The sequence below is a fragment of the Mandrillus leucophaeus genome, unplaced genomic scaffold (genome assembly GCF_000951045.1).
Source record: "Mandrillus leucophaeus isolate KB7577 unplaced genomic scaffold, Mleu.le_1.0 Scaffold560, whole genome shotgun sequence".
Taxonomy (NCBI): Eukaryota; Metazoa; Chordata; class Mammalia; order Primates; family Cercopithecidae; genus Mandrillus; species Mandrillus leucophaeus.
Window position 1 is genome coordinate 975,586 of NW_012106031.1, and position 12,424 is coordinate 988,009.

The 12,424-nt window shown below is 37.3% G+C and overlaps 1 protein-coding gene across 1 annotated transcript in view; it reads right to left on the reverse strand.

Annotated features, from left to right (window-relative positions):
- Positions 1 to 3,638: 3,638 nt before the first annotated feature.
- Positions 3,639 to 12,424, reverse strand: part of PJA2 (praja ring finger 2, E3 ubiquitin protein ligase) — an 81,050-nt gene continuing 72,264 nt past the window's right edge. Inside the window, exons 9-11 of the mRNA XM_011998206.1 lie at positions 8,632 to 8,746; positions 8,145 to 8,266; positions 3,639 to 4,065 (exon numbers count right to left, since the gene is read on the reverse strand). Of these exons, the coding sequence (XP_011853596.1) occupies positions 3,940 to 4,065; positions 8,145 to 8,266; positions 8,632 to 8,746 (363 nt within the window). The 3' untranslated portion in view covers positions 3,639 to 3,939. The remainder of the gene's footprint in view (positions 4,066 to 8,144; positions 8,267 to 8,631; positions 8,747 to 12,424) is intronic.

Here is a 12,424-nt window from a genome sequence, read left to right on the forward strand (position 1 = left end):
CAACTGTAACCAAAGTACTAATTAATGGATCACTCATCTGAAGTGCAGTGTATAGTGGCATTCTGAAGAGTCCCTGTATTGCATCACATTCAATTCAACATGTATCAACAACTTAGACAAAGCCACTAAATACCAAAGGTATGCTTTATCAAAATTGGAACTGATGCAAGGCTAAGTGGAAAAACCTGAATTCACAAGAACCTTCATAAACTAAATTCAGTAAGGATGAATGCTGTCCTTCAATTAGGTTAATAAGAGACTGTATAAAGACTAGGCGTGGACTTGGCTTACCAGCAATACCTGTGAAGCTCAGCAACAGACAGCAAACAGTATGACAGCCTGGCTAATAATGATGGTGGTAGTAACAACATACACCAACCATAACAGCCATAGGAGAATCACTCTGAAGTTGGCAACAGTGCTCCTGAACCCTGCCCTAGTTCAATCACAAAATTGTGTTTAATTCTGAGCAACATACTTTAAGAGGAGTGAAAGAGCCAACCCTAGGCTGGTCTGGAATAGATACCATGTAAGATTTCAGAACGTGTGAAGCCTGAAGCATATGAAGAGATGACCACACAGAAGAAACAGGACTTTCTATCTAATTTCACATGTGCTGTTTATAGAGAAATTTGGTGACAATCTTCCAACAATGAAATTCATCCTTTGCATGGGTGACGAATGGCTCCATCCAGCAGTGGCTGAATGAAAATGATGAAATGATAAAAAAACATCGACAGTAGAGGTATACCACTGTTTCTAGCTCGGAGACTATTTTTCTAGTACATATTTAACCTGTTAGAGAAGAATTGGAATTCTAAACTTTCTAAGCATTTAAACAAAATGGTTAGTTTTTGTCTAACTTTGTAAATTTTTTTGAGACAGGGTCTCACTATGTTGCCCAGGCTGCTCTTAAGCTCCTAGGCTCAAGCAATCCTCCTGCCTCAAGCCTCCTGAATAGCTGGGATTATAGGTGCACACCACCAAGCCTGGCTAGTCTTTGTCTAATTGAATGGCGTAATTTATCAGCACCCAATTGACCCTTCTGAAATGAGTTCTCTGAACTGTTTGAGAACCACGAGGAATCTTGCTAAACAGGTAGATTTAATAATATTTCCATGCCTGATTTGCAGAAAACCACTGACTTGAGGTGGGCTCCCTTCTTATTAACGGTTTCTGCAGTCCGGAGTCAGTGTGGAAATCAGGTTCTGCTGAAACCTACAGGATAGCTAAGGATGTCAGGCAGGAGAGGGCAAGGACTCAGAGACCCTCCAGCAGTAGGAAGTCCATCAACTACCTCTGTCTGGCTCTTCCTAGGGCTTTCTTATATTATAGTTCAAGGACTTTTAACATCACATGCTCATAGTGTTGTCATTAACTCTAAATCCTTCAGGGTTACATTATAGAAGTGATACAATTACACAATTAAATATTAGAAATGACCACCGAGTATATTCTGTTTATTGTTTATGATTTACACAGAAAATGATGGGCTGGGGTTGTAGAACAATAAACCAACCATTACATTTAGACCTGGGCTTTTGAAAAACTTGCATTCCATTTTAACAATTCATATGTATCTAACAAATACATAAATCCAGATCACAAATAATCTTAAGAGTTAGAGATAAACAATTAAGAAACACAAAAGAAAACCACATAGATCTACCTTTAAATATCAGCATTCATATTACAAGAAATAAGAAAATGTTAAAAAAATAAAATTAGGTTAAGTCACAACATAAAATAGAGAAATAAGATAAATGCTATTTTATTAATATTCATACTTATTTCTAATTTACCTTCATATAGTCTTAACTTTTTCAAAAGGATCCAAGATATGACCAAATAATATTTTAGTATCTGAACTTGCCAGCCTTAGCTATACCAGAGCTTGTTACCATGAAAATCCTAAAACCTCAATTTTCTTTTTCCTTTTTAAAATTTAAGCCAACTCTTACTCAACTTTTCTCCTTCACAGCAGCTGTTTATAGATAGTAGGGAGCCAAGAATGAAGGACAGTAACAGATGGAAAGCAAAAAGTACAACAGCTATCTTAAGTTCTGCTCTCAACATTGCTGGTTGAGTTTGGAACCAAAACCTCGTAACAACTGGCAGATAACAGCTAAATCTTAACAGGCAAAGAAGAAATATTTTCTTTGGGACAGCTGCTATCTAGAAGAAAACCAAGGTCCCTTAATATAGTCTAAATATAATGTGTGGCTTATTATAGAGAAATCTTTAGCAACGTAAGTTTAACCAGTAAGTGTCACAACTGATCAACAGTACTTAAAAGGAAACAAACAAACAAAAATCACACTAGCCACAAATTTCCACAATATACATATGAAATTAATTTTAATCTGATTTGACTCCTTGACACTAACTGATCATTAATGAAATATGGTATGGAAAGATCACAGAGTAGAAAACAAGCAAAGATTAGTTTATACAACAATGACTATATACATCAGAGGGAAAACATGCTAGCTAATGCAACATTAAGGCCTGAATGTAAGCATTTCCAAAGTCACAGAAGCCCCAAAGAACTCCTAAATTACAAATTCATCACATTACATGCATGCAATGTTCACTTTTGTTTTACCCATAAAAGGATACACAGTATTTTGCTGTAAATACCAGACACATTTACAATATATGCAAAAATTAGAATGCAAGTGTTATGTTCCTTATATTTAAGCCTCAAATGTGCCAACAGTGAAAATTCATTTATTTTTAAAAATGAAAAAAAGAGACGGGATATAAATACTCAGAGGAATTACACAAATAAGATGTAACTCTGCATTTGGGAAGCCATATAAATATTCCTTTCATGTGCCCAAACTAAATTATCAATGGACCAATTAGATGGACGTACACTCACTATGTGCTTTACTGTTTTACTTGCTCAAATGTGATATTCTAACAGTCATCATTCTCTAGTGTTAACATCAAATCACATTTGTAAGTGAACTATTATGTCCATGTTTGCACATACTCTTCTACTGTGTGTGATTACCTAAAGGAGACACTGTGCATCTTAGTTTGGGGTTATATAATTACAAAGATGACCCTGTGCAAGTTTTCAGACCTCCCAAAATACTGTAGAAGCAAAATTACCTTAAACTAACTATATCCAATATTAAACAAATGTGCCATGAGTGTTCTGGGCCTTCAAGTATAATTTTTACCAAGGAGAAACAGGTTGGATGAGGTTAGAGAGGGTTTCATAAGGCCATCTAATTCAGCTCATTGTACCAAGCCCTGAGCACACTAGATTCTTTGTATGCTTTACTAACCTTATGTTAAGCACATCCACTGGTTTCATAGGGGAGTTACTTCTAAGATTTAAAACTTTTGTAATGTTCTGGCCAGAATTTTAGACTTCATTTGGCATTCTGAAAAGTCCCAATTTTAAACAAAAATGGACTTTCTGAAAAATTTCTCAGCATATGAACCAAGAGGTTATGGCGTAGCAAAACCAAAGGGACTAGTGAAAAAGCATACTTTACAATTTGTTTCATTTCCAAATGAAACCAAATTTTACTACTGTTGTGAACACAGTCTTAACATTTGACGCAAACAGGAGCGCTTAATTATAATCACTTAGTGGCAGTATTATAGACAAAGCCAGTAACGTATGCCACACAGATGATTATTTCTTCTGGAGGAAGTCAACAGATAAGCTTGGCTTTACAATTAATACAAACATATTCAACTAAAGAAAATGGATGCACTGTCTCAACATTCAGCTTGAAAATGTTTAATACTTTCTGCAAACCTAAATTTAGTTTAGAAAGGTTAATATTCTTTCTAAACTATGGCATATACTATATATAGCTTTTTTAAATATATTTATATATAATTATTTGCACATGAGATTTAGAAGGAATTTGCAGATTTACTTCGATACACTGATCTCATTTCAACTGTTAAGGTTTAGGGCGCTTCTGCAGTACTGTCATTTGAAGGTGGGGCATCAGGATCAGGCTCAGAGGAAGGAGCTGCAGATGCTTCAATAACTGCAGGTGGGAAATGACGGCGGCACACTGGGCATGTTCCCGACTGGAGAAAAAAAAAAACGTTAAGAGCCACCAGAATCATCTTAACTGCTACATAAATAACTTAATAAAGAAAAAACAGTATCATTATCCCAATAATAAATATCTTAACAACAAAAAATAAACTTCAAATCCACACAATGCAGAAAGACATTATTTTCATACTATTCCCTCTGTGCCCAATCAGACTCTAATTTCTTTGAGGGTAAACAATGTCTCTTACTAATGTTCATATCTTTAAGGTCATTAATCCTCCTTCATTTAGTGAGTTTTAATTAAGAGCTGCTAAACTCAGCGGTGATGCAATGGCAGAGGGTGAGCAAAGAATCATGGCACATGTCCGCATGGAGGTCAGAATTTAGCTTCAACAATAATCTGAACGGAATTATCATTATTTAGTCTATTATGCATTTATTAGAGAAACCACAGACCTACTTTAATTCACATCAAATCATTTATGATTTATTTATCATTTATGATTTGGTGTGAATTAAAGAAGGTCTACGGTAAATTAATGTAGATCTATGGCAAATTAAAGCCCCATTTTAGGGTAGCACAGATATGTCAAAGCAGATGGACTTCAGACTTTCTTTCTAAGCCATGACATTTCTTTCCAAAAAGAGGTAAGAGTGTTAGGTGCCTTCTAAATGACAAAACAATCAGCCACAGACCTTGGAGGGAAGGTGGGGAGGGGAAAGCAGTTATACTAGGAGTACAACATTCTAGGACCAATGGATGATTATAGAGCTACATTATCTGATAAAAGATTATCCCCTTGCAAATCTGGTCTTTTTCCCAAAGAGAACTCCCTGCTGGAAGGGAGGCTGAAGAGATCATGCTGTTGAAGGCGACAAAGAACTGTATCTTGGGAACATTCTCCCCAGAAAAAAAGCAGGAAAGGCTTCACACTAAGATATTTCCTGACAGGAGAAAGACTGAAGAGACTGTTACCTTGAGTTACAGCAAAGTCTCAAGTATAATTCAAGGCTGTATAACATATATTATGTTTACCGTTTAAGAATTCATTTTAGGCCGGGCGTGGTGGCTCATGCCTGTAATCCCAGCACTTTGGGAGGCCGAGGTGGGCGGACTGCCTGAGCTCAGGAGTTCGCAAACAGACTGGGCAACATGGTGAAACCCCGTCTCTACTAAAATACAAAAAATTAGCTGAGTGTGGCAGCGTGCGCCTGGTAGCCCCAGTTACACAGGAGGCTGAGAAAGGAGAATTGCTTGAACCCGGGAGGCGGAGGTTGCAGTGAACCGAGATCGTGCCATTGCACTCCAGCCTGGGTGACAGAGCGAGACTCCGTCTCAAAAAAAAAAAAAAAAATTCAATTCAGCAAACATTTATTGTGTACTTGCCATATAGATTGGGCCCAACAGTAACATTTTAGAGTCAAATAGATGAGCGTGGTCTTGGTGAACTATGTACTAGCTATTTAAACTTAGACAAGTAACAATCATTAGAAAACAAGAATAAAGATACCAGTAAGTCCTAATGTTCTGTGAGGATTAAAGGAGAGATCATGAATCATTAAAGAGGAATCATCTGACAGTGACTGACACACAGCAGGCACACAAAACACTGCTTCTTAAGTCTCTGAAACTATCGTGGGAGTTTAAAGACAGAATTTATTAAGGACAGAAAAGGTGGAATTTAAACTGCACCCACCTATATCATCTAATCTTACAGATGGTATAGGGAAAAATCATGCCAGACTTCAGGAGCAAATGTATAGAAACATAAGCAAATGTACAGAAAAGTAAATCTGAAGAAACAGGTTGAGGTCTAAATCACAGAAGGTCTTGAATGTCAAGATTAAAGCTTCAGATTATTCCACAGGTGACTGGAGGTCTCTCTCTTTCTTTTATGAGAAGGGAAGTACATGATCAGAACTATATTTCATAAGAAGCCTTTAATGATGGAATGATAGATAATGAAGATTTGGAAGAGTAGAGGGTAGGAAGGGGGGAAGATAATGAGAAATTAGTTAATGGGTATAATGTATGTTATCCAGGTGATAGGATATCCTAAATGCCCTGACTGGACCACTACGTAACCTATGCATGTGACAAAGCTGCACATTTATGCAAATAAAAAAGAAATGAAAAGAAAGTACCTCTAAAGGAAGTAAGGAAATAAAGTAGGTAACTACAATAGTAGTTAAGACAACAAAGGTTGAAGGTCTAATGTATGGGAGTGGAAAGAAATGAGGGAATGGACCTCACAGACTCAGCCACGCTCAATATTGTTAAGAGTTGGTGGCTCTGCATTTTCTGCTTCCCCACTAATTTTAATAACACCTACTTTCACTACTACCACCATCATGTACAGACACTGAAAAAGTCATTTTCTACTGAATTCTAATTTTCATTAGTAATAAGTTTACCATTACTTTTCCTACACTATATGTTTACTATGTGCCAAATACCATATTAAAATCATCACGAATTACCTACTTTAACTCTTATAAAAACCCTACAGGTTGGTATATTGTACAATACAGCCATCTAGGCTGTATTAATAAAATGCCAGATAAATAGGTCAAGAAAAATCACCTAAAATATTATTTCCCAAATTATGTTCTGGGAGAGGGGAGAGAGCAAGGAAAACAGTATTTTAAAACTAATTCGGAATCCAGCATTATACCTCAATCCAGAACGCCAGGAAGTCTCATGAGACTTGAGACACACATGATCTCTACACAGGCAATTACTCTTCAAATAGTACATGTTAGCACATGCTGTTTACTAAAGACTGCTAGCTCGTCTTTGTAACTTGCATCCTAAGTTTGTATTTGTGATTTTGTTGTTAATAAAATAAAAAATCTCTAATTTCTAATAACAGCTTTCATCTGATTTGTAAAATATTTACTGGGCACTTACTACCTGCCAGGCACTATGAGTTATCTCATATACAGATATTTTATAAAATAACAGTGAACATTTCTAAACTGGATTTCAGAGATTTTAAGTGGAGTTTTGAGAACAATGAAGTGGCAAATAGAAATAGAGGAACAGCAAGAAAGGAAAAGGAAAAAGAGGGAAGGAAGGAAAGCAAAGGGAAAAGGGAAGGAGAAAAAAAGCACTGGTTATAGGGGAAAAAGATAGTTGTATTCCTAAGTAGATAATCTGGGAAAGTGACTTGGGAATTCCTAGTGAGCTGGATGGTAAATATCCTTTATGCAAAAAAATAGACTTCACAGAGAAGACTGAAGTAAAACACTCACTTTATTTAAATAATTCAAATATGCTTAAGATTTATTGGGCAAGTATTTGAAGGCAATATATAAAAACTGGAATAGGAGCTATTTGGTAGGTTATTAAATATCTTTCATATACATTTCAGAAACACCAACCCGTATTAGCAGAATAGCTGTATATTGTTATAGTACTTTGAGTAGTGCCAAAGGCTTCTCTGCTTGAGATACTTTTGAAAACACCAAATTTCAAGGTTATGATTAAAATTCTAATCAGCTTTATTCTAAAATAATTTTTCAGATATTTAATCACTTCCTAAAATGATTAAAAGCATGTTATTGTTGGCTATGTTGTTTTTAGACAATGTTAATAAAATAAAATACTTCCATATTATCCCTGATTTGTAATCATTAAAGGCAACCAGTTTTTAACAATGAATTAAAAAGTACTACAAATTTGTAGCTAAATAAAACAGGTTTAAAAGATACTACCATTGGCTGGGCATGGTGGCTCACAACCTGTAATCCCAGCACTTTGGGAAACTGAGGCAGGCAAATCACCTGAGGTCAGGAGTTCCAGACCAGCCTGACCAACATGGCGAAACCCCGTCTCTACTAAAAATACAAAAAATTAGCCGGGCGTGGTGGTGGGTGCCTGTAATCCCAGCTACTTGGGAGGCTGAGGCAGGAGAATCGCTTGAACCCGGGAGGTGGAGCTTGCAGTGAGCTGAGATCCGTCCACTGCCCCCCAGCCGGGGCAACAGAGCCAGCCTCCGTCTCAAAAAAAAAAAAAAAAAAAAGAGATACTGTTATTATTCACTTGCAGAAGACACTATTAAAGTATTAAATTTTAAAATTTTAAATTAATTATTCTATCACTCACCTTTTGTAGCCAAATTGAGACACAAGGTTTGTGAAAGAAATGGTGACAGGGCAACTCTGTTGCTATATCATCCTTAATATACTCACTGCAACAGATTGGACAGCATTGTTCCTGACCAATAGCTGAAAACAACAAATAATTTAGATCAATCACATATAGTTCAATTTTAATAAAACTGAAAAGCAATATATTATACTCAGAGAAGATACCTCTGAAAGACGAAAGAGCCAATCTTTGATCAGTTAATTGGCAAGCATTTCTGTCAAATACTTGGCAATTTGGAATCTAATAAATACTGCTTTTGTAAAAAAGCTGACAAAGGAACATTTGTTGCAGTCTATCACTTGAAAATTAAAAATATTCTTATACTAGGTCAATTTGTAAGCATCTGGTTCTAATAAACAAATATTTAATCATCTAGGTACACTGATAATATACTTAAATGTGCAATGTGTTCCTCAACATTTGAGATCAACTCTGCCCTTACCAGTGTGATCTTCAAGAACAAGGGTCTCTGGAAGACCATCGATGCTTTCCTTACTGGCTGGTGGATTGGCCACCTCAACATCCACTGCAAGAGACTCTAAATGTGCCAGAGCAGTCTGAAAAACAAAAGGTACAGTTCTTTGTTAGGAAATACTTTAAAACAGTAACAGAAAACTATTTTTTAGGGTATCTTCAAAATTATATCACCATTATTCTCTTCTTGTTAGTTTCTTTTGCTTTAATCCTTTGCTCCTTTTGCCTCTTCAGAAGAAACTACCACCATCACCAACAAACCAAAACATTAAATATACACGCAGAGCCCAACTTTCTACACGTGAAATAAAAATATATCTTGTCTCGGCTGGGAGCGATGGCTCATGCCTATAATCTCAGCACTTTGGGAGGCCAAGGCGGGTGGGTCACTTGAGGTCAGGAGTTCAAGACCAGCCTGACCAACGTGGTGAAATCCTGTCTCTAGTTAAAAAAATACAAAATTAGCAGGGCGTAGTGGTGCATGCCTGTAATCCCAGCTACTTGTGAGGCTGAGGCAGGAGAACTGCTTGAACCCAGGATGTAGAGGTTGCAGTGAGCCGAGATCATGCCATTGCACTCCAGCCTGAACAACAAGAGCGAAACTCCATCTCAAAAAAAAAAAAAAAAAAAAAAACCCGGGTGCGGTAGTGTGTGCTATAATCCCAGCTACTCGGGAGACAGGCAGGAGAACTGCTTGATCCTGGGAGGCGGAGGTTGCAGTGAGCTGAGATCACCACGCACTCCAGCCTTGATGATAGAGCAAGACTGTGTCTCAAAATAAATAAATAAAAATCTACCGTGTCTCAATAATCATCTACTTTTCCATATTCATATTTTGAAGGAGTGGTTACTTTTTCCAACTATTGGTTCCTATGTGAGATCAATAACATGAAAGAAAGTAATAAACATTTTAGAAAGGTTCACTTCATGAAAGATAAAATGTGGCTGAGGCTACTAGATGCTCCAAGTATGGAAGCAAATAATGCGCTCCCGAATGGCTGTATCTACTACTGGCATGGATTTGGCACACCCACATTACCAGCTCACAAGTATTACTAGGTTATCTGGGTTGTGAATTTCATTTACAGGTTCAAATACCTATGTCAAATTACTGTTCTAACAAGGATGGAAAGAACATCAGATCATGTGATCATCTGGTATGCGTCATTCTCATCCTTTCTGGCTCCAATTAGACTAGAACAGCAGTTGAGACTTTCGTCTTTTTGTCTGCAACCTGTACAATTACTTGCTCTTGGTGCACATGCTGCTTCGCCTGCCTGGTGCTTTCTGTCTATCCTTTAAGTCCTATCACTCCCTCAGGGACTGCATAAGTCCTATCTCTTCCAGGAAGCCTGTCAGTGGTCCTAGACTGCACTAGTATCCTTCTGAACTGCTACTGTATTCAAAGAATTGGTATTACAGTTTAATTATTACATGTTAGCATTATATCCTAATTACAGCATCATAAGATTATGGAGCTATGAAAGACCTTGGCTTCTTTGTAGGGATGAAAAACTTGAAGGAAATTTGACAACTATCAAAACTGGGCCTCCCATCCTGGTTGGAGTGCAGAATATTGTAGCTGCTACAGAAAACAGCCCAACAATTCCTCAAAATTAAAAACAGAATTATCACATAATCCAGCAATTCTAGTTCTGGGTACATACCTAAAAAGAACTGAAAGCAGGGACTAAAACAAGTATCTGTACACCCACATTCACTACAGCATTATTCACAAGAGCCAAAAGGTGGAAATAAATCAACTGTTCATTGATGGATGAACAGATATGCAAAATATGATGTACACATACAGAAGAATATTACTCAGCCTTGAAAAGGAAGGAAATTCTAACACATGTCACAACATGGATGAACCCTGAAGACATTATGCTAAGTGAAATAAGCCAGTCACAGAAGGATAAATACTGTATGATTCCTATATGAGATACCTAAAGTAGTCAAATTCATTGAGACAGAAAACAGAATGGTGGCTGCCAGGGGCTGGAGAGATGGGAAAATGTGGAGTTACTGTTTACAGCAATGTGAATACACTTAATTACACTGAACTGTACACTTAACTGTAGCAATAGTAAATTTTATGTTATGTTTATTTTACCATAATGAAAAAAAAAATGAACAAGCCAGGTTTCCCATATAGAAGAAGAATTCTGCCTGACAGCTTAGCTAACACTCTATTCTTTTGGAAGGCAAACTTAATATTTTATACATGCCTAAGGTTCTACCATAGATATTCCCGAAAAGAAATTGAGATAACTTATAATAGAGGATTACAACTTGCTTTGGGCCAAGCCTAAAGCAAAATCAGGACTAAAAAAGGAAAAAGCAAAAGGGTTCACCAAGAGTTAATAAACACAGTTAATATTATTGAACACCAAATTTGACTCTGGATATGCAGAGAAACATTGCAGAAAATAAGACACGCTGCTCCAGTAATTGAATTATTGCTTCTCAGCTCCAAATACACCTTTCATTTCTACTCTTTGAAAACAGACTTGGGCATTTAAAATATTTTCCCTTTTGTTAGCCGACATGATTTTAAGTTTTGTCAGTAGAGGGTGCTGGAGAGACACTGCACACGGAAAGGACTTTGCTTCATGGTTCCCTTGGGCTTGCCCCTGCAGTGTGCCAGGCTTCCCTGTGCACAGATGGCTTCTCCAGCATCAGGCTCCTCCAGTGTGGGTGGCTTCTCCAGTGCCTGGCTCCTGAAGCACATGCCGCTTATCCAGTAACTGGTAATTGCAGGACAAGGTGGCCAGTAGCTTCTCCTGGTACTCATCTTGGGTGGTTCTGCAGCAGAGTACCTAGGGGCTTGGTCACATCACTGTGAAGCTTCTCTGGTGCCCCAGAGGGCAGATTCTTGTCAAGTTCCAGAAGGCAAATTTCCAGCAAGTTCTGCCAGCGCAGTACCATAAATACTCCTCCGTAAGCCATGGCTGTGTCCTTCCCAATAAGGTCTGGCTTTCAGCCTTAGAGGGGAGGGAAGTAGAGTGCTCTATCTCGGCCCTAAAGCTGTTCCTTAAATCTGCTAATCCTATATTCTTTAGAGTTTGCTTTATTTCCTACTAGCCAATCCTTTGGTATTCGAAACTTCTGTTGTAGTTAATATTTACAGTAAATTTTCCCCGTTCAAATTACTGTATTTCTCTCTCGGGACTGAACTCAGACTGATATACAATTTGTATTAAGAGTGATCCCAGGACACATTTAAAGCAGTGTGTAGAGGGAAATTTATAGTACTAAATGCCCACAAGAGAAAGCAGGAAAGTTCTAAAATTGACACCCTAACATCACAATTAAAAGAATTAGAGAAGCAAGAGCAAACACATTCAAAAGCTAGCAGAAGGCAAGAAATAACAAGATAAGAGCAGAACTGAAGGAGATAGAGACACAAAAAACCCTTCAAAAAAATCAATGAATCCAGAAGCTGGTTTTTTGAAAGGATCAACAAAATTGACAGACCACTAGCAAGACTAATAAAGAAGAAAAGAGAGAAGAATCAAATAGATGCAATAAAAAATCATAAAGGGGATATCACCACCGATCCCACAGAAATACAAACCACCATCAGAGAATACTATAAACATCTTTACGCAAATAAACTAGAAAATCTAGAAGATATGAATAAATTCCTGGACACATACACCCTCCCAAGACTAAACCAGGAAGAAGTTGAATCCCTGAATACACCAATAACAGGCTCTGAAATTGAGGCAGTAATTAATAGCCTACCAACCAAAAAA